Below are 24,003 nucleotides of genomic sequence, written 5' to 3' on the forward strand. Positions count from 1 at the left end.
ATGTGTGCTTTCAGGAGACTGAACCCACATCCTCAGGCCCTTGGAGCTGTGTGGCACACACAATACATGCTGTCCTATTTTATATTATATTATATTATATTATATTATATTATATTATATTATATTATATTATATTATATTATATTAAATCATACCATATCATATTATATCATATCATATCATATCATATCATATCATATCATATCATATTATATCATATTATATCATATCATATCATATCATATCATATCATATTATATCATATTATATTATATCATATCATATCATATTATATTATATCATACCATATCATATCATCTCATATCATATCATATTATATTATATTATATCATATAATTTCATATCATATTATATTATATTATATCATATAATCTCATATCATATCATATTATATTATATTATATCATATCATATCATATCATATCATATCATATTATATCATATCATATCATATCATATTATATTATATTATATTATATTATATTATATTATATTATATGTTCCTCCACTACTCACAGACACACACTGCCACATAATTGCATATTTATTAAGTCAAAACAATGCAAAAACCTTGACATTGTATCTAAAAGCAGGTGTCTAAAATCCCTGCTGTCTCTCATCTCCATAAGAAAGTTATATAATAATTAAACTGTGAGTTTATATGATTCTGCCAATAATCAATTATTGGTGAAATAAGATGATGGGAAGCCTTTTAGCTGTTAATGTGCACACTACACTGTAGGTGTGAAAACTGGTTTCAGTTGTTTTATACTTTAATGGACTTTAATTGAGATATAAACTCTGTAAAAGTCAGGTGTGATTTGATCGATATTATTGATAAATCAGTGGCTCTGACAGCGTTACAATACGACCTGGCAGCTGAGTGGAGCAGACTGACACGTTTGTGTTGTTCTTACTTTTAATAATAATAGAAATAAGCAGCATAATTTTAAAAATAATTAATAATCAGTTAGGGGATTGTTAATGTACGAGGGAAACTTCATAAATATTTAACAGCTCGTTTGTGTTGCTGTGTATCTGTGAGGACCTCGCGAAACGCAGAGGTTATAAAAGTGGACGCGTGACGTCACCGCCCAGCGACATCTTTGTCAGCGAGCAAAATGGCGTCCTACTGTATGACTGTCAGTAGATTAAGGGTGAGTTGACGTCTTTAAATGGATTTTTAGCCTTTTTTCCGTCGCGTATGGCTGAAGACACGCCGTGAATGTTCAGTTCGGGTGTAGTGTGATGTGTGGCGGCTGTTAGGAGTGGGTAGGGAGGGGTTTGTCTGTGTTTAAGAAGCGCGGAGTGTGAGCGTGAGCCGCCCGGGTCACCGTGACCCACAGCGCGGATCAGCCCAGCGCCCTGCGCAGCCCTCCGGTACCTGCTCTGACAGGCAGCTTTTATCACAGGTTGGAGTTTGGGAACACTCTTCTGGCTTAAAGGAACAGAAAATGTTATTTATACTAATATCTAATGCGCAATTAAAAAAATATCGTTCTCACGAAGCTGGAAAAGTTCGCGCTGGGTTAAACTTTAGTCTAATAAATGTCTAAAACAGTCTAATAACAGTCTAATAAATGTTTAAATAATCATCCTATTTTTTTTGGCGACATTTCTGCTGTTGATTATCTGTTTTAGTTGATTTGCAGATTTATAGATTTGCTTATTCAGTGTCAACAAAAGTTGTTTTGATTCGCAATAAAAACATGAATTTTAATTTAATTTTAAGAAATTTAGGTTTCTTAACGAGCTAAACATATTTTAAAAAACTCATATTTATTATTAAAAGATTAAAATAAAACGCGATTTATATCTAATGAAAACCGGAAGTGATGTCACATCATGATGACAATGAGGTTAAAGAAAAAAATATTAAAATAGAAAAACGTGTAATTTAACCTTTTCCAGTCTCATATAGAACTCATTAGTTATTAATTAGGAATATTATATCTGACACTCATATTTAAGGAAATTGCTGGGAAGATTGAGTGACCTGTTGGCTGCGGCCTGTGTGCCCTCACTACAGCAATGGGTGAAGGACCCAGGCTAGACCCTCTGAACCAGCTATCTTTATCTATTTAAAGGGTTAGTGGTGAATAAAAGCTGTGTTGGAACATAAAAACCTCTAAAATATCATTTATTGGGCTGTCAGAGGGGAGTCGAGATCTGTTCCTATCTGTTCCTGCTTAACAGCAAAGTCACCTTTACGTTTGATTATGTTCTGTATGACCAGCCGAGTCCGCCAAAGTCAGTCCCAGCCTCTGGTCTGAATATATAACGACTTCAGGTCATATATAAGTTTAAATGAATAAAGTTAGCTTAAAGGTATCAGTAGCAACGTCTAAAAATTAGGTAGAAATTGAAGTAAAAAAAAAAAAAGCACGGGGAGTTGGCTGTATCTTGTCTCATACAGTTCATGTGATGTTAATGAGTCATTTTTATGGTTTATTACACCTGGATTTCACTGACATCACGGCAGGAATATTCAGATTCTTTAGGACTCATTTCAGCGTGAAATCTTGAAAATCACTTTAGTTAAATTTGTTCAGACATTTGCAGTCATGTCATTTTGAACCTGAGGTTTTCTGCAGGTTTTCTTTCAGTATATGATGGTCCTTATTTTGTCTGCTGTGACAGAACACACACTCCTACAGATCTATTTTATATAAATAGAATATAGATTTTATTCTAATGAGCATTTTTAATTTAACAAATATTTCTTTTTAAGCTGTAAATAGGCCTCGGTCAAAATAGCTTGTGTCCTTTCTCGTGATGCTCTGCTTACGTCACAGGAGAGGACAGTTCTTACTGTGTGATTCTTTTTTTGGTCCCAGTTGGCAGCAGTTGGGCATCTCTTAACGTAGCCTAACATGCCCTTTTACTTTATTTATACTTTTGCTGAAGACTTTACTGGATTTACTCTGAAATTAGTTTACAGACTGTGTATTTGCCCGGTTTATTGATTGGTTTATTGATAAGTTTTGCGTCACAGCAGAGGATGTTATTTTGTCAGGCACAATTTCATGGTGGAGGATTATTTATAGTGTGTTTGAAGCTTGTTAGAAGTAATTTACAGTATTAACACTTAAAATTAAACAATTTTTATTTTAGTTTCATACACTTATAACCTAAGTTCAAATAAGGTTACTTTACCTGCACGTGGGGTCAAACATACCAAAGATCCTTATTTTACCATTAAATATAAATGAAGAAAAATTCTTCATGCTCCATTTATATATAGTATTTTTTTTTTTTTTTTAAAAGATGATGATTATTATTATAATTTCTGACAGTGATTGTAAAATACACCAATATCAATGTTTTGATTAGCAACCTAAATCTCTCCCCTTTTTTCCTCAGCTTGTCCTGGGCGATGGGGCCAGGCGGCTCCATGTCTCCGCCGCCCTCAGTGCGAAAGCTAAAGTGGCGATGAGCCGCTTTGAGACTGGCTCGACCGTCAACTATGAGAAAATGCACAACAACATCAACATTGTGCGCAAAAGGTCTGTCCCATCACCTGGGAATGATGTCTGTTAGTGTGCTGGTAACAAAAAGCAGCATTTTCTGTGACGTTTATCCAGACTGAGAGTGACTGAATTATTATTTATTATTACTTTTTAGCAAAATTAACATGAAGTATGTCTTTCATTCAGTTTTGGTAAATGATGGCAAGCAGCAGGGTGAGTCAGCACCCAATTAGCATGAAACAGAAATTCTCCAACCTTTAGTAAAAGTTTCTGTTTTGCATAGAAACCAATTGTAGACTGTTTTTGTACAAATCTTAATTTTAACCTCCTTTATTTTATTTTATTTTTTCAAACCTAACAAAAACCCTATTCCAACAGACATTGTATTCACACTTGCTGATGTTAATGACACGCTTACCAGCCAATCAGCAGTTTAGATTTTGGTACACAGAAATACTGAAATTTCATGGTTATAGAAATTTGTGCTACTGCATTGACACAGTTTGGTTGATACCATATAAAGCGCTGGTCCTGGAGTAACCCCCACGTCCTGTGCATTTTTCATGTATCCCCAGCTGGAACACCACCTCAGCACTAAAAAAGGGGGTGCTAATAAGCTGATTTGTTGGAGCAGGAGGAACTCTAAAATTGGAATCACTGTCACAAGATCTACAGTGCTGTACTCTACTGGACGATATGAGACTGGGATTACTGTGGCGTCGCTGAAAAGGAGTCTAATTCAACTAGAACCTGGCTAGTTTAAAATGTGATGAGGCTTAGCAAATGTGTTCTAGCAGTAAATCACCCGAATCAGCCCTTAGGACGGGTCCTGCGCCTCTCTGAATAGGATGGTCAGGTTATTTCTGTCCATACACTGATGACAGTTGAACAAATCTTGTTGTCATGGTGGACTCTGGGTGGGTTGTAAGAGCGAGCAGGTGCTCTACAGTGATCTTAGTAGTATTTGTGTCATGAGCTATCAGAATTGCAGGTGTTGAAAGGCTCTAGATGAAGTGGTCAGGTCTGGATCTGTTAAAGCTGTTACTGGAATGTGTCTGTGTTGGCTCTGGAAGCAGACAGTAGGGGAAGTTGCACAATCCTGCAGCATTTCAGAATCACATGGAATTTCTAGGCTGTAAAGCTCCAATTTCACTGTGATTCAGTCAGTTATGATCCTTATTAGGTCCTTATTCCTTAGCTAATCAAGCTATACGAGTCACTACTGCTGTTAACAGCGTCAGATATCTACACTTTCATTGTGTAATTGAGGAAGGCAGTTGTTGTGGTCAGTCATGAATCATCCTCACCACCTCTCTGGCCTTGTCTGCTTCTCCCTGACCAGATTAAACCGTCCCCTCACTCTGTCTGAGAAGATTGTGTACGGCCACCTGGATGACCCCGTAGGACAGGAAATCGTTCGAGGCCGTACGTACCTGCGTTTGCGGCCGGACCGGGTGGCCATGCAGGACGCTACAGCACAGATGGCCATGCTGCAGTTCATCAGCAGCGGACTCCCCAGAGTGGCCGTGCCCTCCACCATCCACTGTGACCATCTGATAGAGGCCCAGATCGGTGGGGTTCAGGACCTTCAGAGAGCCAAGGTGGGACAGCATACTGTTCTACACGTCAATTAGCTCCCGTTCTTATCTCAGGTTTATTTCTGTTTGAACAACCAGCTTGGTTATATTTAACCCTCTTTGGTGCAGTTGTGAATAGTTTGGAGAAAGAAGATTTACACCAGTTGTAGCTTTTATCCAAATTGAAGTTACTGGGCCGAGACATGTAGGGTTTGAAGTTTGCTTGGTGGGAAGTGGTGGTTAAATACTTGTTAGCTACATTAGGCTCTTAGATCTGGAGGAAAACTGAAGGATCAAACTTCATACACCAGACATGGCTTGACTACACTTGGGATAAGAGTGAAGACTGTGTAAATAATTCATTTGATTCACAATGTGATGATGAATTTAAATAAATTGTTTGAATTGCTGGTAGTACGATGCAAAATTAAGTGGGCAATGGCCTTCTAAAAGTTAAACATGGATAACGCCCCCTGTTAGCTAAGCATGGGCAACATCCCTTGAAAGTTAAGCACGGGCAACGCCCCCTTGAAGGTTAAGCATGGGCAATGCCCCTTGAAAGTGGGCAACGCCCCCTTGAAGGTTAAGCACGGGCAACGTCCCCTTGAAGGTTAAGCACGGGCAACGTCCCCTTGAAGGTTAAGCACGGGCAACGTCCCCTTGAAGGTTAAGCACGGGCAACGTCCCCTTGAAGGTTAAGCACGGGCAACGCCCCCTGAAACTTCAGAATGGGCAGCCCCCCCTGAAAGGTCAGCCTGGGCAGCGCCCCCCTGAAAGGGCAACGCCCCTTTGAAAGTTCAGCATGGGCAGCGCCCCCTGATCTCTAGGTGTGTATGTGGTATTTGCCTTAGCGCAGGTTGTGGTATGATGGTTATTAGGCTGGTAAAGAAACCTGTTTGTATGGGTAGCAAATGCTGTGGGTTTTTAGGCAGAAAGGACCTGGAGCAGTGCTTTGTTGGCTCAAATAAGTGCTGAATCTGAAGCTCCCATAAACTCCCAGTGGGCATATCAAGTTTTTAAGAGGAGGCGAGGTAGACCTTGGACTCCAGTGATGCAATGAAATGTAACACCTGTGAACAGCCTACTGTCTAAACACAGAGGGAGCAGAGGAGGCAAGTCGAAGGTACAGAGATACTGGAGACAACAGACCCACGAGAAAACCCATGAGAAAAATGGAAGACGAGAGGAGTGACTTAGCCAAGTTAATAAGTGTTCCCTGCCTCAAAGAGAGGAACCCTGACGAGAGAATTATACACTATAAAAAGCTTTCTGATATGAACTGAATTTTTCTTTTCAGTAAATGATTCAGACAGTACAGTACAGAAATGACACAGTGAGACAGTAATGGCTGGGTTACGGATTGTGGGTTAAATTAAGCTGTACTTCTGTTTGGTGCTGAGGTTATAGTCCGGCTGTGTTTGATAATTAAATCAACCTGGAAGTCTGAGGTTAAGGTACAGGGTTTAACTGAACACTAAAATGATGTAAAGATTAGCTTATGAGTACTGACCACTGCCCACGCTGCTAGAGCTGCACTACGAGAACCTCTCTCCAGAACTGCTGTGTAATGCTGCATATGAGTCATATTAGTGTAAAATCCTGTAGTATTACTCTACCACCTCAGTCCACATGCTTCTCTACCTTCAGATGCTGCTTCTGCGTCTCCCAGCTTGTCCAGAAATGCACAGCAGTCCGTGTAAGGGGCGCTCTAAGCAAGATTTACTGCAGTGGATTACACTCCTCAACTGTAGGGGGAGTCAAAGAGCAAAAAATGCTCTTTAATGTGTACTGCTGGTTTAGATAAAAATCATATTTTTAGAATTTTCCGCTTATCCCAGTTGTAGTCAAGCAGCCAAGATATTTTTGGTGTCACATCTTTAGTTTAGCGCTGGAGCTACAAGCTCACAAACAATAGACGTCACCCAAATCCTTTCTCTAAATCACCCCCCCACCCCCCCCCCCCCCCACACACACACACACACACACACACACACACTGCTCACAGCCTGCTCAAACCACATCACAACTGTTGACTGTATTCTATTGATGTACTGTTTGATAACTGATCTTAGCCTTGTAGCTCGAGTGCTAAACTACAGAAGCAGATGTTGTGGCTGATGGACTAGGTCTAGGCTGATGGGATTTATACTAGCTCATCATTTCAGTCATCAGCTGGACACTGAAACACCTTTTTTCCCCACTCTTAACGCCAGGAAGTGAATCAGGAGGTCTATAACTTCTTGGCTACGTCTGCAGCCAAATACGGCGTAGGCTTCTGGAAACCAGGATCGGGAATCATTCACCAGGTAAAGGGCACTTATTCACACACACATAGCTATGTAAAAAGTTAACTAGTAGAAGTGTAACTATATAAAAAATCTAAGCAATTTAAATGTAGAGGTCAATTCTAATCCATTATAATAATATTCAGTAAGGTGTAACATATTTTTGGCCAAAATAAATTAAGTTTTTATCATCTGTATTTCACTAGATACACTATATTCTATATTTATGTTGTTTTTAGCTGCCTGCTGCGGTCCAATTTTATAGACCGCTTCAGCTGCTCACACTTTTACACGCGTATCTCCATTTTTCCATTCCTCACTTAAAATCTTGATTACTTGGAGTCATTTTCCATTGACTTGCTTTGAAAGAGTCAATTTTTTTGTGTGACTCCTCCACTGTAGACACTGATTAACTATTGGCCTAAAAAGAGTGTCTTGACCTGTTTCTATCTGTTGCAGATTATTCTGGAAAATTATGCGTACCCTGGAGTGATGCTGATTGGCACCGACTCCCACACGCCCAACGGCGGCGGCCTGGGGGCCATCTGTATCGGAGTGGGAGGAGCCGACGCCGTGGATGTCATGGCGGGAATTCCATGGGAGCTGAAATGCCCCAATGTAAGTTCTTTCAGAAATAAACCATCCACAGACTTTCATCTCTCTCCCTTTGAACTCTCTCTTTTTACTGTCTCTTTGATTTTCACGCAGCCTTTCATGAAGGGCAGAATTTTCAGATCACTTTATTCTCTTTTATTTTCAAGCTTAGAAGACAGCTGATGATGTTTACCCTTGCTATAGCAGTCCTAACTGTCTCTCTCTCTCCCTTTCTCTCTCTTTCTCACACACAGGTGATTGGGGTAAAGTTGACCGGCACTCTTTCAGGTTGGTCGTCGCCGAAAGATGTCATCCTGAAAGTCGCAGGGATCCTGACTGTGAAAGGAGGCACAGGTGCTATAGTGGAGTACCACGGACCTGGAGTTGACTCCATCTCCTGCACAGGTACACACCCTTACCTTTTACACCGTGACTGAGAATCGAAATGAGGGCTTCATCCATATTCTGGCCTTAGAGGGCTGCTGACCTGCATTTTCCTCTGCTCTGACACAGCCAGTTTACCTCAGGCTTGTTGTTGGTTAGATCATTATATTTGGATTACGTGTGTTGAGCAGAACGACGTGCTCTGAAATGTGCTGTGCAGTGGTTCTCCAGGACTTGCGGGGCACATAGCTGGGCACTGTAAATCTGATTGTCTTTTTTTTTTTAATGCTGCTGTCAGGCATGGCCACTATCTGTAACATGGGAGCTGAGATTGGAGCCACTACCTCTGTGTTCCCCTACAACCACCGCATGAAGACCTACCTGGACAAGACAGGGCGTAAAGGTAGTTCCACACGCAAATTGTCCCCGGTGGCTTCTTGCAATTGTTTACATTAGGAAAGTGGTCCAATAAGTGTGAGAAAAATGTAGGAGATGTAGGAAACACTTTCTAACACAGATCTTGATTCACTTTCTTTGTCTTTCAGAGATTGCTGAGCTGGCGGATGAGTATAAAGACTGTTTGGTTCCTGACCAAGGCTGCCAGTATGACCAGCTCATTGAGATCAACCTGAGTGAGGTAGGTCACTTGCAGCATGAACTGATATCCATGACATTGTTTGGTTCAGGACTAGGGGTGGGGCAACATCTCTTCTTTATCTATCTATCTATCTATATATATATATATATATATATATATATATATATATATATATATATATATATATATATATATATATATATCCCTTTACTGTGTGATTGTAAATGTTATCAGTATTCAAATTTGACAATGTATAATTTATCACTGCAATTATAAACTTCATTATATCCTTAAAACCAGTTATCTTGGCATCCTGGCTCATGATTGGTCACAAAATGTTACAGAAAAGAGTTGAATATGAATTATATACTGTATATCATGGTTTTATACAGTTATATAACTGGTTGTGTGCCTTTTTTCATGTTAGCTAAAACCTCACATCAATGGACCCTTCACTCCTGATCTGGCTCATCCAGTGTCTGAAGTTGGAGCTACAGCTCAGAAGAACGGCTGGCCACTCGAGGTCAAAGTGGGTGAGTAATCACACAAAGTAATACTAGGGACCACTCACAAAAAACAATGCTTCCTTACCAAGACGGTACTGAAAGCACGACGAGGAGGGGCGTTGCGGTCAATCATACACGTCCGAACAGTGAACTGACTGTTTTAAGTCCCAACACTGTCCAAAATCAACAGATGAGATGTTTACTCACGAAATGTTACAATATATGTCAGATTTAACCCCCTGTTTAGCTGTTTCTGATGTTTTGGAGCTTTGAGAGAGACTAGAATAAAAAATAAGTATTAGAAGTATCCTTGTCAATCTAATTAATAAAAATAATTAATATAAACACTCGATTATCAATTTTCAATCATCAAACAAATAATTATCAATTAGCAAACAAACAATATTAATATTAAGTTCATTGTTTTTATTTTTGGATAAATCAAGATTTTGGATGTATCGAGCATCAAGGAATTGCAGTGATATTGGTACTGACTACCAAATGTCTGGTATTGGGACATTACATTAACACTACTTATCTATATCCAAATATTCACAACACATGAATGATATCGGTGTATGCATTTTCCCTTTACCTTAAATTTAAATTTAATTATTAAATCTTTTCAATAAAAGACAAATTTCAGGCTCCAACATGGCTGCTGGTACTGTTTGTAGCAATGTGACATGCTCTAGTCCCCGAAATGTTAGATAACAGTGAATCATAACCACAGATAATAACCCAAGATAACTGAGCGATTCACCCTGCTTTAAGGTAAATATGTGAGGTACGCATGTAGTTTGTTCAGTGTTAATTGGTGGGATATAAGCTTCCATCGCTCTTCCATTAGCCACTTTAGGTTTGGCTCATGCTTTGGCTGATTGACCGTGTTTGGGGTCAAGGGGAAGCCTGGGTCCGTCTGAGTTTTCACTGGATGGTCACTTCACTTCTCACTCAGAGTGCATACTCTCATAATATGAAGGCCATCAAACAGCATACAGTTATATCACTGGCTGTGTGTGTGTGTGATAGGTCTGATTGGCAGCTGTACTAACTCCAGCTACGAGGATATGGGTCGTGCTGCCTCTCTGGCTAAGCAGGCTTTGGACCGCGGCCTTAAGTGCAAAGCCCAGTTCACAGTCACGCCTGGATCAGAGCAGATCAGAGCTACCATCGAGAGAGACGGATACGTATGTTCACAGAATTAAACACAACATAACTCACAAAACACACACCCTACTGTTTACAGAGATAATAATTATACATTATACAAAATAACTTTTCATTACACTGTAAATGTACAAAAATATCTTTTTGTAAATGTGAATTTCTGTTAGACGCCAAAATATATGAGAGAAAAAGCTAAGTGAGAAATAATAGACTGTATTATTACAAATTAGGTTATAGATTTTTTTTCATTAAAATAATAAAACGGTAAAAAAATTGCATATTTATCTTTTACCTTTATAATTAAGTTAAATGATTAATACAGATAAATAATATCAGATTTTCATGATCAACCTCCTCTTTGGTGTTACGTAGCTTTCTCAGTTTCCTGCAGGTCTACTATGGTTCTGTATTTATAGATAAATACATCTAATTAATAAATTATTAAAATTTATAATTTTGTAACTATAAATACTACCTGGATTACTTTATTATTATGGTTTAGTTATTTATCTTTATCTGCCAATTATTTGAAACCTGTATAGCTGCACATTGTAGAACATTAGAATAATTGTATACATGCTATATGTTCAAATGTTTGTGGCACCTCTTCTGATAAATGCATTCAGCTACTTTAAGTTGCAAATGCACACACAGCCTATCCAGTTTCTCTGGAGAAGTACTGCCAATAGAATAGGTAGATACACACAAACCTGTTTGCACCATGCTGCCTAATGCCAAGTGTGGGCTAGAGGAGGTATAAAGCCCCCTAGCATTGAGGAGCTGTGGAGCAGTGGAAGAACTGTATTCTCTGGAATGATGGATGCTGCTCCATCCAGTACTGTATGAGTTGGGGATGATGAGATGGGGTGTTGAACATGCAACATCCTGACCTTGGTAAAGTTTTAGTAGAAAGCCTTCTTCCCTGGACAGTAGAGACATTTACTCCAGCAAAAGCAGCATCTGCTCTTTTTTTATACCCTTGATTTCAGAGGGAACTAGGAATGACCAGGTGTCCAAATACTTTTGTCCATATAGTGTATAGGCTTTTTTTTTTATTTTATTTTTTTATTTTTTTTACTGATTTTACATTGTTGACATTTTTAATGTTTCTGTGCACAGGCTAAGATCCTGAGAGATGTGGGCGGTGTGGTTCTGGCTAATGCGTGTGGGCCGTGTATTGGACAGTGGGACAGGTAAAGAACAATAATACACTATAAAGTGACCTCCTGATTAATTGAGGGACATCATGTTTCTCTGTGTTGTGTGTGTGTCAGGTTTATCGTATGGATAAAGGGTGTGTAAAAATATGAATATGTTGGTGTTTGTGTGTCTCTGCCAGACGTGACGTGAAGAAAGGGGAAAAAAACACCATCGTTACCTCCTTCAACCGGAACTTCACTGCCAGGAATGATGCCAATCCCGCCACACATGCTTTTGTCACTTCACCTGAGGTACACTCTGATCCCCCTGTAGAAGACATACACGCACACTCACAAACTGGCACTGACCGACTGACTTACACAGCTAAACACACAGACTCTGATTCTCTCTCTCTCTCTCACTCACACACACACAAAACTTCCCTCTCTCTCCCTCTTTCAGATCGTGACTGCTCTGGCGATAGCCGGAACCCTTAACTTCAACCCGGAGACAGATTTCCTGACCGATCCTAAAGGAGAGAAGTTTAAATTGGTGCCCCCTACAGGCGATGAGCTGCCGGCGCGAGACTTCGACCCCGGTGAGGACACCTACCAGCACCCACCAAAGGTGGGGGGTTCAGTCAACGTGGACGTGAACCCGCAGAGCAACAGGCTGCAGCTGCTCGAGCCCTTCCAGAAGTGGGACGGCAAAGATCTGGAGGACCTACAGGTGTTGATTAAGGTGAGAAAGACATGCATTTGGACATAATGTTTGGATTTTACCCTCATTGAAGGCTGTATGCAGGTATATAGGACTATATGATGACCCACATTTCCGTCTGTCTCGCTGTCTCGCTGTCTCTCAGGTGAAGGGAAAGTGTACCACAGATCACATCAGTGCTGCTGGCCCATGGCTGAAGTTCCGTGGTCATCTTGACAACATCTCCAACAACCTGCTGATCGGAGCAGTTAACATCGAAAATGATGCCGTCAACAAGATCAAAAACCAGCTGACTGGAGAGTATGGCGGCGTGCCAGATGTGGCTCGCTTCTATAAGGTACAGAATTTATTTCAGTGTCTGTATTAATAGTTAACAGTTTTAAGTATAAACCACCCTTAGCTAGTTGAATGCTAATAGCACCCTCTTGTGGAGAATTATCAGTCTGCTAAACATGAGTGAGTAAATGTAACACCATATTCCAAATGATAAATGAAATAATAATCAAATAAAATAGGAATAATTGTTAGCTGCAGCTCATATAACTGATGTATGTGGCTTGGAGATTAGATGGGGCAGGAAATTTTGGATGCCTGTTTTACCAGAATGTGTTTACGCAGGCTAACGGTGTGCAGTGGGTGGTTGTGGGGGATGAGAATTACGGCGAGGGGTCCAGCAGAGAGCATGCTGCTCTGGAGCCCCGACACCTCGGAGGAAGAGTCATCATTGTCAAGAGCTTCGCCAGAATCCACGGTGTGTGTTTTTCATGTGTTCAGCTAACGGACATCAGTGCCGGCCAACATCGTTTAAAAAACTGATGAAGGGAGAGAGTGCCATCTACCCACCCGAAAAGAGAGAACACGGCCATAGTGGCAGCGCACTAGATATTTGAGCCAAGAAGAAGAGGAGGAATTGTAAAATACTGTTTACTGTGATAGCGAAAATCCATGATATTTATAGTGGTTATCATACAGGGAAAATCTTCTGCTGTTGCAACCCTAGCATACTTATTGGAAACTGGTGATCCGTGCTCTGAGACAGTAGTGGTGTAAATCTGTGACCTCAATTAAATTAGTTTGTAATTCTTTGGGAAACAATTCCCTGAAAATAGTGAAAATATGGTATAAAAATAACCGAAGAAGAGTACATACTTAATTGTGCATTATTACAGTTATATTGATTATATACATGTTATATTGATTAACATAAACCTTGTATACAAACTTACTGTACTCTCTCTCTCTGCACAGAGACTAACCTTAAAAAGCAGGGCCTGCTGCCCCTGACCTTCTCAGACCCTCGGGACTATGACAAGATCCGTCCTGATGACAAGATTTCCATCACTGGTCTCCAGTCTTTCGCCCCAGGCAAGGTCAGTCCACTCTTTTGTGCCCTTCTGGGCCCTCTGCTCTTCTCCGTCCTGCTCTGCTCTTCAGCAGCTGTTCAGCCACTGAGCTGCCATGCTGATCAACCTTACATTTACTGCAGAGAGGCAACATGACTTTATTAATTATAATAAGTTAAGCAGTAATAATAATAATGATAATTGTAATGTGAGCATAATTATTACCCATATTTCATTTGACACTCTCTCTCTCTCGCTCTCTCTCGCCCTGTCCTTCTAGCCTGTGACAGCTGTGGTGAAACACTCTGACGGCAGTTCAGAAAACATCGTGCTGAACCACACCTTTAACGAGACCCAAATCGAGTGGTTCCAGGCTGGCTCTGCCCTCAACAGGATGAAGGAGCTGCAGAAGTGAACAGGAGGCGGCGTCAGGGGTGGAGTTAGTGATGGATGGGCTCATGTAAATGAATGGGAGGAGTTTAAAGGGGGACAGAAAAACAAGTAGTTTGTAATCAGCTGTGCTAGTAGTTGATTACCCATCTACCCTTTTATTAGAAAGTGCAGACTATACACCAGGCGCATACACATTTTTACACACCACACACACACACACACACACACACACAAACAGGTCGCTGTACAGATTGAACGCGCACACCAGACACACACCACAAACACTCTCACTCAGGATTATTGTATTGTGTAGATCTTAACATTGTGCCCCCTTAACAAGGTAGACAAGGACACACACACACACTCACAGGCACATATTGGTGTTAAATGTATATATCTTACCACTCCTTGTTTTTTTTTATAGTGAACTGTCAACATCCTGATACTGTAGCTGTTGTGGTATTTCACCTGTAGACACACCCACATTCTCTCACACTCCGCCTACTCTCTCTTTTCACTCCTTTAGCCATCCTGTGACGTAGTAGCTGCTGCAGCATCTGTCAGTCTGCTGCTTCCAAGGTGATTCTTGAACTGAATTCCAGATGGCTCCCTCCATGTACCCTATGTAGTTCACTAGACTTCTACTCCCCTATATTGCTTCAAATGTATACTGGTCATTTCATCTCCCTGTATTTGAACTGTATGGGTCTAAGCCATACAGCTTCCCCCAAAGTCTAAAACACTCACTTCATCAAGGGTGAAGTAACAGGTTCAGAATTTTCTAACACACTATAGGAAGTAGGGAGCCGTTACGACGCTCTCCTGAATTGGTTACTGATAAGAAATTTTCCATGAAGTCCAAAAGCTTCCCAAACCAAGACCAAGTTATTCTACAGTTGAGGCCTAGTGAGACCAACTTTATTGAAAGGTGGTCTTGAGCCAAACCCAAAGGATATAAGTGTCCCTATAGCTAATCTTAGGGCCATTTCCAGTAGTTGGCTCACTAACCTACAATCGGAGGTCTGTCTGGAGCTCAGTAAGAACATCATTAAATATCAGTCAGATGCTGAGTTTTTTTTTTTTTTTTTTTTTTTTTTTTTTCTTTTTTCTTTTTTCCCCCAAATAGCAGCATATTACCTCCATTACCTACCAATCTCCATTCCTGCAGCACTGTTGTGTGATCACTCCATCTGAGTCTGAGACCCTCCTTAGAAAACACTGTCCCTTATTGGTGTGTTTTTGTGTGGCCTTGTCCTCCTCCAGCTTCTCTTACGTTGATGACATGCTCTCTGTCCATCTTGTCTAGTGTTGAGTAACTAAACGCACAACGATGGCTTATAGGCTGTTTTAACACACACAGCTCCAGCCACACACACATTTATATAGAGACACACACACACACTCTACGCTTCACTCCTCCCTATTAAAGCTAATCTAGGGTCGTGTAGGTCTGTCTCTTGCTAGGAAGAAATGACTAGTTGCGGTTGGCCTGAACGTGGTCGTGTTCAGTAAGTTGGACGTGTAGGGTTTGTGAATGAGTGTTGACGGGAACTGCAGCTAAATGGGTTCGAGCTCATCAGATAAAACGGCTCTTCCGCATGCGTCTCCATTTAAACACCAGGCGGACCGTAGAGTGATCTCTACATCTGTACCATAATAGGAGTGTTTCCTTAACTTTTCAAACTTCCTGAATAATTGCATAATTCAAAGATTACGATGTGAACGGTCATTTAGTGTGACCCTACGGTTCATTAGAGAGAAACTCACCGACCCAGAATTCTTCAGTCAGTCTCCATGACCACAATTTTATTTACTATTGTGGTCATGGGACTATTTGCCTTAGGATGCCCTGCATGTATCCCTCCACCAGGGCTGGAGCTTTGACTTAAAAAGGTAAGCCATAAATCATAACACAAGTATTGTAAAAGAGTGTCTCCAGCTTGAGGAATAATATTTATAGCTTATTTTATATAATAACTGTCTGTCAGAGATCTTTTAGAGGTCTGGCAGACAGGCTTTTGACAGATGGTCTGGTTCTGTTCACCACCACAGGGTAAGATTCTCTATAATGGAGCATTTCACACCACTAAATGACTTGGTTCATATGTTAACCGTTTAATTGTGCATATATTTGGGGATTGTTTGGGAACTTTTTTTAATTGACCTGTTATAGTAATACGGTTCAGTTCTGTCCTTATTCTATTCATTGACTGGCCAGTGATTAAGCACTTGCTGACTTTTTAAAAGTGTCAAAATCGCTCTTTCAGTGTATTTCCAAGAAAAACATGCCCCAAAATCTCTGAACAAGTCTGTACATATATAAATAGTCTGAGAACTCAAGATTGATGTCTCCGGATTGTAATGGCCTTCTTTAAGCGGGAGTGTGGGAAGACCTGAAGGTGTACTTCTCAGGGCCCATCTTAAAGCCCAGCATCTCTCAGTGTTGGGTGAAATTAGACCCTGATGTTTAAAAGTTGTAAATAGTGTGTCGTTTGAAGTGCTGTTTGGGATTAGAAGGGAGTTCTGTACGGTTTGACTGTGCGATGTGCACCTTTGATTTTCCCTCTTGTTAATTAATGCCACCTTTGATTGATTGAGATTAAGACGCATTCTGACACAGATCAAAGCCGGGTTCTAGGAAACTCACTTGATGCTAAATGCTTCGGATAGCTTGGCCTACAGTATATGGTTCAGTCAGGGTTCCAGTCTTTTCTTGGTTTCCTCGATATTCTGCATTAAACTCCACGAAAAGTGCCACTAGAATCAAGAAGCTTGAAGCAGGGATCACTTCCTTTAACAAGCATTATAGACTTCTGTGCTTAGAGGCTGCCTGTTGGTCTGGGTTCATGCCTTTTGAATGAGTCTGATGTAGCTTTGGAGTTGTTTTTGGAAGCTAATAACAGGTTTGCTCAGGTCGAGGGTGGAAAGTACTTGAGTAATTGTGCATTTTTTTTTTTTTTTTAATCGCTGTCGTGGAAGAAGTGTGCTGTATTGGAGTTATGAAAGTGAATACTTGTCCTTTTACCCCTTTCCAAGAGACGAAAACACTTTAGCACTTAAATTTGTCTGTAGACCTTCAAAGAACTCTCTAGGACTCATTTGAAAGTATTTACGTTCAAATATTCAGATTAGCTATGCTAATTTGCCTGTGTGGGAGTGTAGTTCTTCTCCAAAAAGTCGACGTACTACATACCACCCCGTCACACAGCACTAAACAATGACAATTTGTATTTATTTAAGACTAATTAATTAATTTACTCAAATACCACTTCATTTTTGCTTTCCCTTGAGTAGATTCCAGAGTGGTCATGTGCACCTGCTTCTCACTCACTGAGCCAACCCGTCCTGTCCTGACCGGGCTTGTGGTCAGCACCCGTGGAAACTGCTCGGCAGCTCTATGATGTGATTAAAAGCTCACACCTGTCATTACCTGCTGAAGTGAATCTGTACGCCAACACTGAATTCATTCATGTATCTGACACACTCTGACATCTAATACGTAATCTACATCCAAACACCTGTCGAGATCGGACTCCGTCTCTCTCCGTTCTGATTTTAATATTGATTTTTGTTCTTTTGTTGAAGGATGTGATTTGAATGCTCGCAGTTTTAATGCTGGCAGAGATTTTGATGAAAGAGAATCTAGAGAGTTTCCTAAATAAATGATAATAAAATATATATCAGATAATAACTGTTGTTTTGGCTTTGATTTACATTGAAATGCACACACACACAAACGCCATACTGAAACTGTAAGTGTGTTTGAATCACACCAGGAATATGGATATTAGATATTGTCAGTTATCTGATCATTCAAGCGCTTGTAAACACACTCAGTGTTATATATTTAGTTAAATGGTTCAACTGTTTTCTGTTTAAGTGTTTTTAGATTTGCAGTACCCTCTAATTTCCAGATCATACACTATATGGACAAAAGTATTGGGACACCTGCCCATTCGTTATTTCTCATACAGTGGCTGTCTGATTTTAGAAAGCAGGATGTCTCAGTTAGCCAGATAACCCAAAGTTGAGGATGGTCTAATAGGAATGTCCCTCAGCTCCTCTCATATTGGACAGGCTTGATTTTGGGCTTATCTGGCTAAACTGAGAAATCCTGCTTTCTGAACTAACCCCTGCTTCTTTAGGCTTTGCGAGGGGGAGGGAAGTTTGAAGCATGACAGATGTACAGAGGACACGAGCATATTACATAAACGCATTACATACACACCATACACACTCAGGCTGTTCTCACAGCTTTATGATTTACCTATTTACCACATGTAACCAGTGTAGGTATGATGAGATTCTCACATTTTGCTCAACAAGCAACACACTGACAATATTTAATATAGACAGTATTCATAAATAGAACAAATACAGTGTTTAGTTCAGGTCACAAAGACATGATAGTAAGGTCTGTGACTGTTCAAGTCCAATACATGAAAAATAAAAAGCACTGCATGTGTGAATATTGAAGAAAATACAATATTTAATACAATTCTCATTAAATGATTAGACATTAGGGTATATTAATAATTGATGTATTGAAATTTATTATGTTATTATGTAAAGCAATTTCAAGTGTTGGATTTTGGTACATTACAGTTACATATAAGCCTGTTAGAAGCTATTTATTTAGCTATATTTATTTATTTATTTTGAGAATTGCTTTTTATTATTTTTTAAATAATTTAATTATAATTCACAGCGATTTTCCACACCATTGTAGTCATTACTTATTTCAATTTAGATAATATTTTGTAATATTTATATATCTTTTCTATGTTTTGTTTTTGTTTATGTTGTTTACGCTGAAAACGTCATAGTGACTGTGCCGTAAAACATCAAGCACCGTCGTAAACTCACAACACACGTGAACGGAGAGGCTGATAGCGCTGTGCGGGATATTAAGCCCTAAATTAACTGGGTTTGGGTAAAATGGGCTTCTGAGAAGAACTGTGACCTTCTACAGATCATTAGGGTGTTTAATTAGAGGAGAAAGGTGGGTGATTAGCTTTAATTATATGAGTTTTGTCTGTTTAACGAGGCGGACTTTAGCCTCTGGTTGGAATTGTCCGTTCCACCTTAAATCGCCTCAGGCGCCAGAATGTAACTGCAGCACCATTTAAGGTGGAACGGACAATTCCAACCAGAAGCCAAGTTCAGCTTCGTTTATGTTTGTTTATTAACTCCATTTCAACTCCATATGTTCTATATCTCGCTTGGGTAAAGTTTTATCATTGATAAATTAAATTTATATATACAAATAATAATAATAATAATAATAATAAAACGTCCCCCTTCAAGTACCTCTCCAGTATCTAGCTACCAGCATAGGAACCGACCTTTGTTATTTAGCCATTCCTTGATATATCGTGTCTCTCCTTGCCCACATCCAGGATGTTTGTGGTGGTGGAGATGGTCGACACGGTGCGGATTCCTCCGTGGACCTTCCATCGACAGCTCAACGATGCCATCGCTGAGGAGCTCAACAAGAAGCTGGCCAACAAGGCAAGCACAGTAAAACCTGCAGCACAATAAAAGCTTCATTTGGCATATATATGTGTGGACATGCTTGTTATGAGGCTCTGGTAATTTACTCATCTTGCATCGTCCTGTGGATATATATATATATATATGTGTCATTTTTTGTCGTTCTCTACCAGATAAGACGGGATCGATATACTATGTTTGTGGACACCCTTTCTAATGAATGGATTCAGCTGTTTTAAGTTGCACCCGTTGCTGACACAGATGTGCAAATGCACACACAACTCCCCAACTCATCCCAAAAGTACTGGATGGACCCCACCATTCATCATTCCAGAGAGCACAGTTCTTCCACTGCTCCACAGCTCAATGCTGGGGGGCTTTATACCCCTGTAACCCACGCCTGGCATTAGGCAGCATGGTCCCAGTAGTTCACGTTTGACATCTGCTCCAGGGAATGAATGCATTCATTAGAAGGGGTGTCCACAAACATTTGGACATATAGAGTGTACAAGACAAACGCAAACGCGAATATGCAGAACATCACCTGGGTGACTCGGAGCTAGTAATCCGTCTCTCCGTTCCAACAGGTTGTGTATAACGTCGGCTTGTGTATCTGCTTGTATGACATCACTAAACTAGAGGACTCCTACATTTTCCCTGGAGATGGAGCCTCGCACACTAAAGGTACTGAGACCACTTGGCACAGTGGTGGTTTTTCCTTTACCGATACGATATGGGAATCTTCGGTATTGGCTGATGCTGATCTGATGGTTCTTCTTTTAAGATGAACTGAGCTTTCACTCAGTTCTTCACTAAAGATGAGCATCTAAAAGTAGTCTGTTATGCCCAGACTACTCAAACACTCGACTGCCCCACAGGAAGAACACACAGCCACAGTTTCGGGATAGATTTGTTACAGGATCGGAACAGATTCATTCCGATATCCCATCCAGCTTTTTTTTTTTTTTGGTGTCTAAATTGCTATCTCAAACTGCAACTGCAAAGCAGAATGTAGGGCTGTGGGGCCTCCTCTGTGTACCTGGTACACACTGGGTGCATTGTAGTGCGTATTTCAAAGCCTCTGTTGTTGTTGTCGTTGTACTCGGACTGGCCCTCCATTTGCAGCGGCTTCTGGCTTGCGCTTCAAGCTCTATGTAACCTCAAGGTCTTTGCTCTTTGTCGGTAACAGTAATAACCAGTGTGGTTCGTGCTCAAGCTTTAAGTGCCATCTCTCAGTTACCTTGTTTGCTTCTTTTGGAACAGTGCATTTTAGATATGTGGTGTTTCACCCGTTCCTGGATGAGATTCTGGTGGGGAAGATCAAGTACTGCAGTCAGGAAGGAGTGCATGGTAAGCCTGCATTCGTCCTATCTATCTTTATCTTCTTTCTCTTTCTTAAGCTCTTAAGCAGGCTGTGAAGCCTCATATGAACGTTGTCTTTTCTTTAGCTGGTTTACATCAGTTCTTAATGTCACAGCCCTATCAAAAGCTCATATTCCCACATAAAAATAAAGGTACTACAAAGGGGTCTTTGAGCAGTGCCATTAAATAACCCGTTTTGGTTCCCTGAAGAACCTTTTTTGTAAAAACACTGATGACAATCTCTTTAGAAACATGGTTCTTTAGGGAACCTCTAAAAGAACCACTTGTAGTGGTGCTAGGCGCTATGACCTCAAATCAGAGTCACGATACAACAACTAACAGACGCCTGTGCTGACCAACATCACGCTAGAAAGTGCCATCAACCCACCTTTGAGAGAGCAAGGCTAATTGTGCTCTCTCAGGCTACGGTTGCTGATGGCAAGCAGCATGACCCGGGATTGAACCAGCAATCCTCAAATCATAGTGGCAGCTCCTTAGTCCACGGGACCACTCGGATCATGCCATGCCATTTAAAAATAAATAAATAAAAATGTTAAAATTGTGAATAAATAGAAAATGTCTAAAATGTGCAAAAATTCCATTATAAAACCTTTGCATACAATTAAATATTGATCATATTTGGGTAAAATGTGTGTTTGTTTGTTTCACAGTTAGCCTGGGCTTCTTCGATGACATCGTAATTCCACCAGAGTCCCTGCAACAGCCTGCTAAATTGTATCCTACCCAGGTGGTAATCTGGAAAAGATGAAGATGATGATGATGATGATGATGATGATGATGATGATTTTAGCAGCTCGTTCTGATTGTCTGTCGCTGTTGCTGTATTCCCGTGCTGACTTACGGTTGTGTTGTCAAAGTGCATTGCTTTAGTTGATGCTGCAGGTCTGATCGTCCTGCTCTTGCTGCGGGACGACAAACGTCAGCTTGTATTCAGTCTGGTCCTTGACTGGTTGCCGTAGCGACGAGGCAGAGCAGGTGTGGGTTTGGGAGTACGAGACGGACGAAGGCGCTCACGACCTCTACATGGACCAGGGCGAGGAGATCCGATTCCGGGTCGTGGACGAGCTCTTTTTGGACACGTCTCCAACTGGACCCAGCACTGACCCGGAGGCTCCCGCTAACAGCAAGAACCCCGGCGCTGCGCCTGCGCCTGCTGCAGCTACAGATGATGGTGCACAGAAGAAAGAGTCTCCTTATACGCTGATGGTGAGAGAGAGAGCGCGCACCTGTTTAGTAATACACCTGGGAGTGTTCTAACTTTTTCCTTTTTTGGACAAAAGTATTGGGACACCTGCCCATTCATAGTTTATCCAGACAGTACTACACCGCTTTCTCTACTGGAGAAAGGTTGCTGTTAGTTCATATGATGAAGCATGTAGTTAATGTGTGTGTTGAGTGTATTCTCTTCTGTTCTGCAGGCCTCCATCAGTGAACCAGGATTAGGGCTTCTGTCTTGGTGGAGCAGCTGACGAATGATGGGGCAGCTTCTGTGTTTGAATGGAGGGAGCTGGTCCAGTGTGTAAAGACTGTTTTTTGTCCCATGGGAAGATTTAGCTGCCGCCACTGACTGAGGAACCCGAAACAACCTGTGATGGTCTTCTCACTTGGGACTAGTGCTACAGACTATGCCTATGTTAACAGGTACACCCCACTGTTTCCGTGCTCCGTTCTAGAGCTGCACAGTCTGTATAAAACAAGAGCGGCTGTCAGAAGACTGCAAAGGAACAACTGACCAGTCAGTGAGCAGTGAATGCTTGCACATCGTCAAAGTGTCACAGTGTCTGTGTTGGAAATGAATGCCTTTCCTCACAGGATAATGCAGCAGGAGCCGAGTGCAGTCGCATAAATCTGATTATGGTCCGTTCACTGCCCCCACCATGTGTGAATCTCCATCACAGCTCACTTCTTTCTGAGATGAGTAAAAATGGTTTTTTTTTTGGGAGGGGCGGGACTAACCAGCGCTTGGACTGGATGCTGAAAGTGGGTGGTTGCTGTATAATGTGGCTTAAATGTATTAAAAAGTTCTATTCAGACACTGAACCCTCTATCTGTCTTCTTGCCAACCTCCCTGCCTTTAATCCTCTTATAATGGGTTCACAGGCAATTTTGCTGAGAGGAATTCTGTATTGGGTTTTTATTTGATGGTGGAATCAAATCACAGGGCTGGAGGTCACACAGGTTTTGTCCAGACTCAGGAGTTTGTACAGAATTTAATATAGAAATTTAATATAGGATGAAAAACAGCTTTACAGAATAAAAAATGCTAAAATTACATGGGACAACCTGCTCTGTTGAATGTATAATTCTGATATGTTTTATTGTCAAAATTGAAGAATGGGTGAAATGCTAAAATGACAGGGACACGTGACGATTAATATTAATTATTATTCATTGTCATGCCTGAGATTTTAAAATTTTTGATTCAATTAATTTTTATTTCTAGCTTATGCTGAAGTGACCGCATGCACGTGACAGCATTTCCTGTGATGGTTATTTATTATGTTATATTTGTTAATTGCACTTAAAATGACCATTTTTATTTATTTATTATTTATTTACAGTAGTGTTGTACTCGAGACCAGTCTCGAGAACATAAGCAAGCGTTCTCTGTCTTGACCCTTATTTGGAATCTGTCCTGTCCATGCACTGCATGATGCTGTTTAGCATCTGTTTAGCAACTGCTAAAAGACTTGGTCTTGACTCAGACGCCACGTGTCCCGGTCTTGCCCTTGACTCTGATTCGGCTCCAGACGTCTTAACTGCAACACTAAATGACAGCATCCCAAAGGCAGACAGTATGGAGCATATTTGAGGAATCCTGTCTCTAAACGGGTCCCTTTCAGTGAAGCAGCAGCTACTGAAGTCCTGAACCAAAGCGAAGTGATTCAGCAGCTCGTCTCAGCAGGATCTGAGGGACGGCGGTCGC

The 24,003-nt window shown here is 40.8% G+C and overlaps 2 protein-coding genes across 4 annotated transcripts; both read left to right on the forward strand.

Moving 5' to 3' along the window:
- The first annotated feature begins 1,130 nt into the window (after nucleotides 1–1,130).
- Nucleotides 1,131–17,892, forward strand: LOC140551646 (aconitate hydratase, mitochondrial-like). 2 transcript variants are annotated; one of them, XM_072675161.1, is made up of 17 exons: nucleotides 1,131–1,178; nucleotides 3,385–3,527; nucleotides 4,834–5,092; nucleotides 7,282–7,374; nucleotides 7,813–7,971; nucleotides 8,202–8,352; nucleotides 8,630–8,734; nucleotides 8,877–8,968; nucleotides 9,357–9,462; nucleotides 10,468–10,625; nucleotides 11,725–11,798; nucleotides 11,945–12,056; nucleotides 12,208–12,486; nucleotides 12,611–12,802; nucleotides 13,084–13,216; nucleotides 13,714–13,835; nucleotides 14,089–17,892. In XM_072675161.1, the coding sequence occupies exons 1-17, from the start codon at nucleotides 1,143–1,145 to the stop codon at nucleotides 14,221–14,223; spliced, it is 2,349 nt and encodes a 782-aa protein (XP_072531262.1). In that variant the 5' UTR covers nucleotides 1,131–1,142; the 3' UTR covers nucleotides 14,224–17,892. The 2 variants fall into 2 exon arrangements, with proteins under 2 accessions (XP_072531262.1, XP_072531263.1); XM_072675162.1 differs by lacking the exon at nucleotides 1,131–1,178 and having other exon boundaries at nucleotides 3,439–3,527; nucleotides 4,067–5,092.
- Nucleotides 17,893–19,064: 1,172 nt separating this feature from the next.
- On the forward strand, nucleotides 19,065–23,117 carry polr3h (polymerase (RNA) III (DNA directed) polypeptide H). 2 transcript variants are annotated; one of them, XM_072674547.1, is made up of 7 exons: nucleotides 19,065–19,203; nucleotides 19,601–19,712; nucleotides 20,282–20,378; nucleotides 20,958–21,044; nucleotides 21,728–21,791; nucleotides 22,037–22,283; nucleotides 22,496–23,117. In XM_072674547.1, the coding sequence occupies exons 2-7, from the start codon at nucleotides 19,602–19,604 to the stop codon at nucleotides 22,544–22,546; spliced, it is 657 nt and encodes a 218-aa protein (XP_072530648.1). In that variant the 5' UTR covers nucleotides 19,065–19,203; nucleotide 19,601; the 3' UTR covers nucleotides 22,547–23,117. The 2 variants fall into 2 exon arrangements, with proteins under 2 accessions (XP_072530648.1, XP_072530649.1); XM_072674548.1 differs by having other exon boundaries at nucleotides 22,044–22,283.
- Nucleotides 23,118–24,003: the final 886 nt, after the last annotated feature.

Source organism: Salminus brasiliensis, chromosome 3 (genome assembly GCF_030463535.1).
Source record: "Salminus brasiliensis chromosome 3, fSalBra1.hap2, whole genome shotgun sequence".
In the NCBI taxonomy this organism is placed as follows: domain Eukaryota; kingdom Metazoa; phylum Chordata; class Actinopteri; order Characiformes; family Bryconidae; genus Salminus; species Salminus brasiliensis.

What these genes read in the sequence shown, in the direction of transcription:
- LOC140551646 (XM_072675161.1), top strand. Translation starts at nt 1,143, where the DNA reads ATGGCGTCCTACTGTATGACTGTCAGTAGATTAAGG. An exon ending in TGACTCCATCTCCTGCACAG is followed by an intron (nt 8,353 to 8,629) that starts GTACACACCCTT and finishes TGCTGCTGTCAG; the next exon opens with GCATGGCCACTATCTGTAAC. An exon ending in GAGCTTCGCCAGAATCCACG is followed by an intron (nt 13,217 to 13,713) that starts GTGTGTGTTTTT and finishes CTCTCTGCACAG; the next exon opens with AGACTAACCTTAAAAAGCAG.
- polr3h (XM_072674547.1), top strand. Translation starts at nt 19,602, where the DNA reads ATGTTTGTGGTGGTGGAGATGGTCGACACGGTGCGGATTCCTCCGTGG. An exon ending in TGGAGCCTCGCACACTAAAG is followed by an intron (nt 20,379 to 20,957) that starts GTACTGAGACCA and finishes CTTTTGGAACAG; the next exon opens with TGCATTTTAGATATGTGGTG. An exon ending in AGTCTCCTTATACGCTGATG is followed by an intron (nt 22,284 to 22,495) that starts GTGAGAGAGAGA and finishes TCTGTTCTGCAG; the next exon opens with GCCTCCATCAGTGAACCAGG.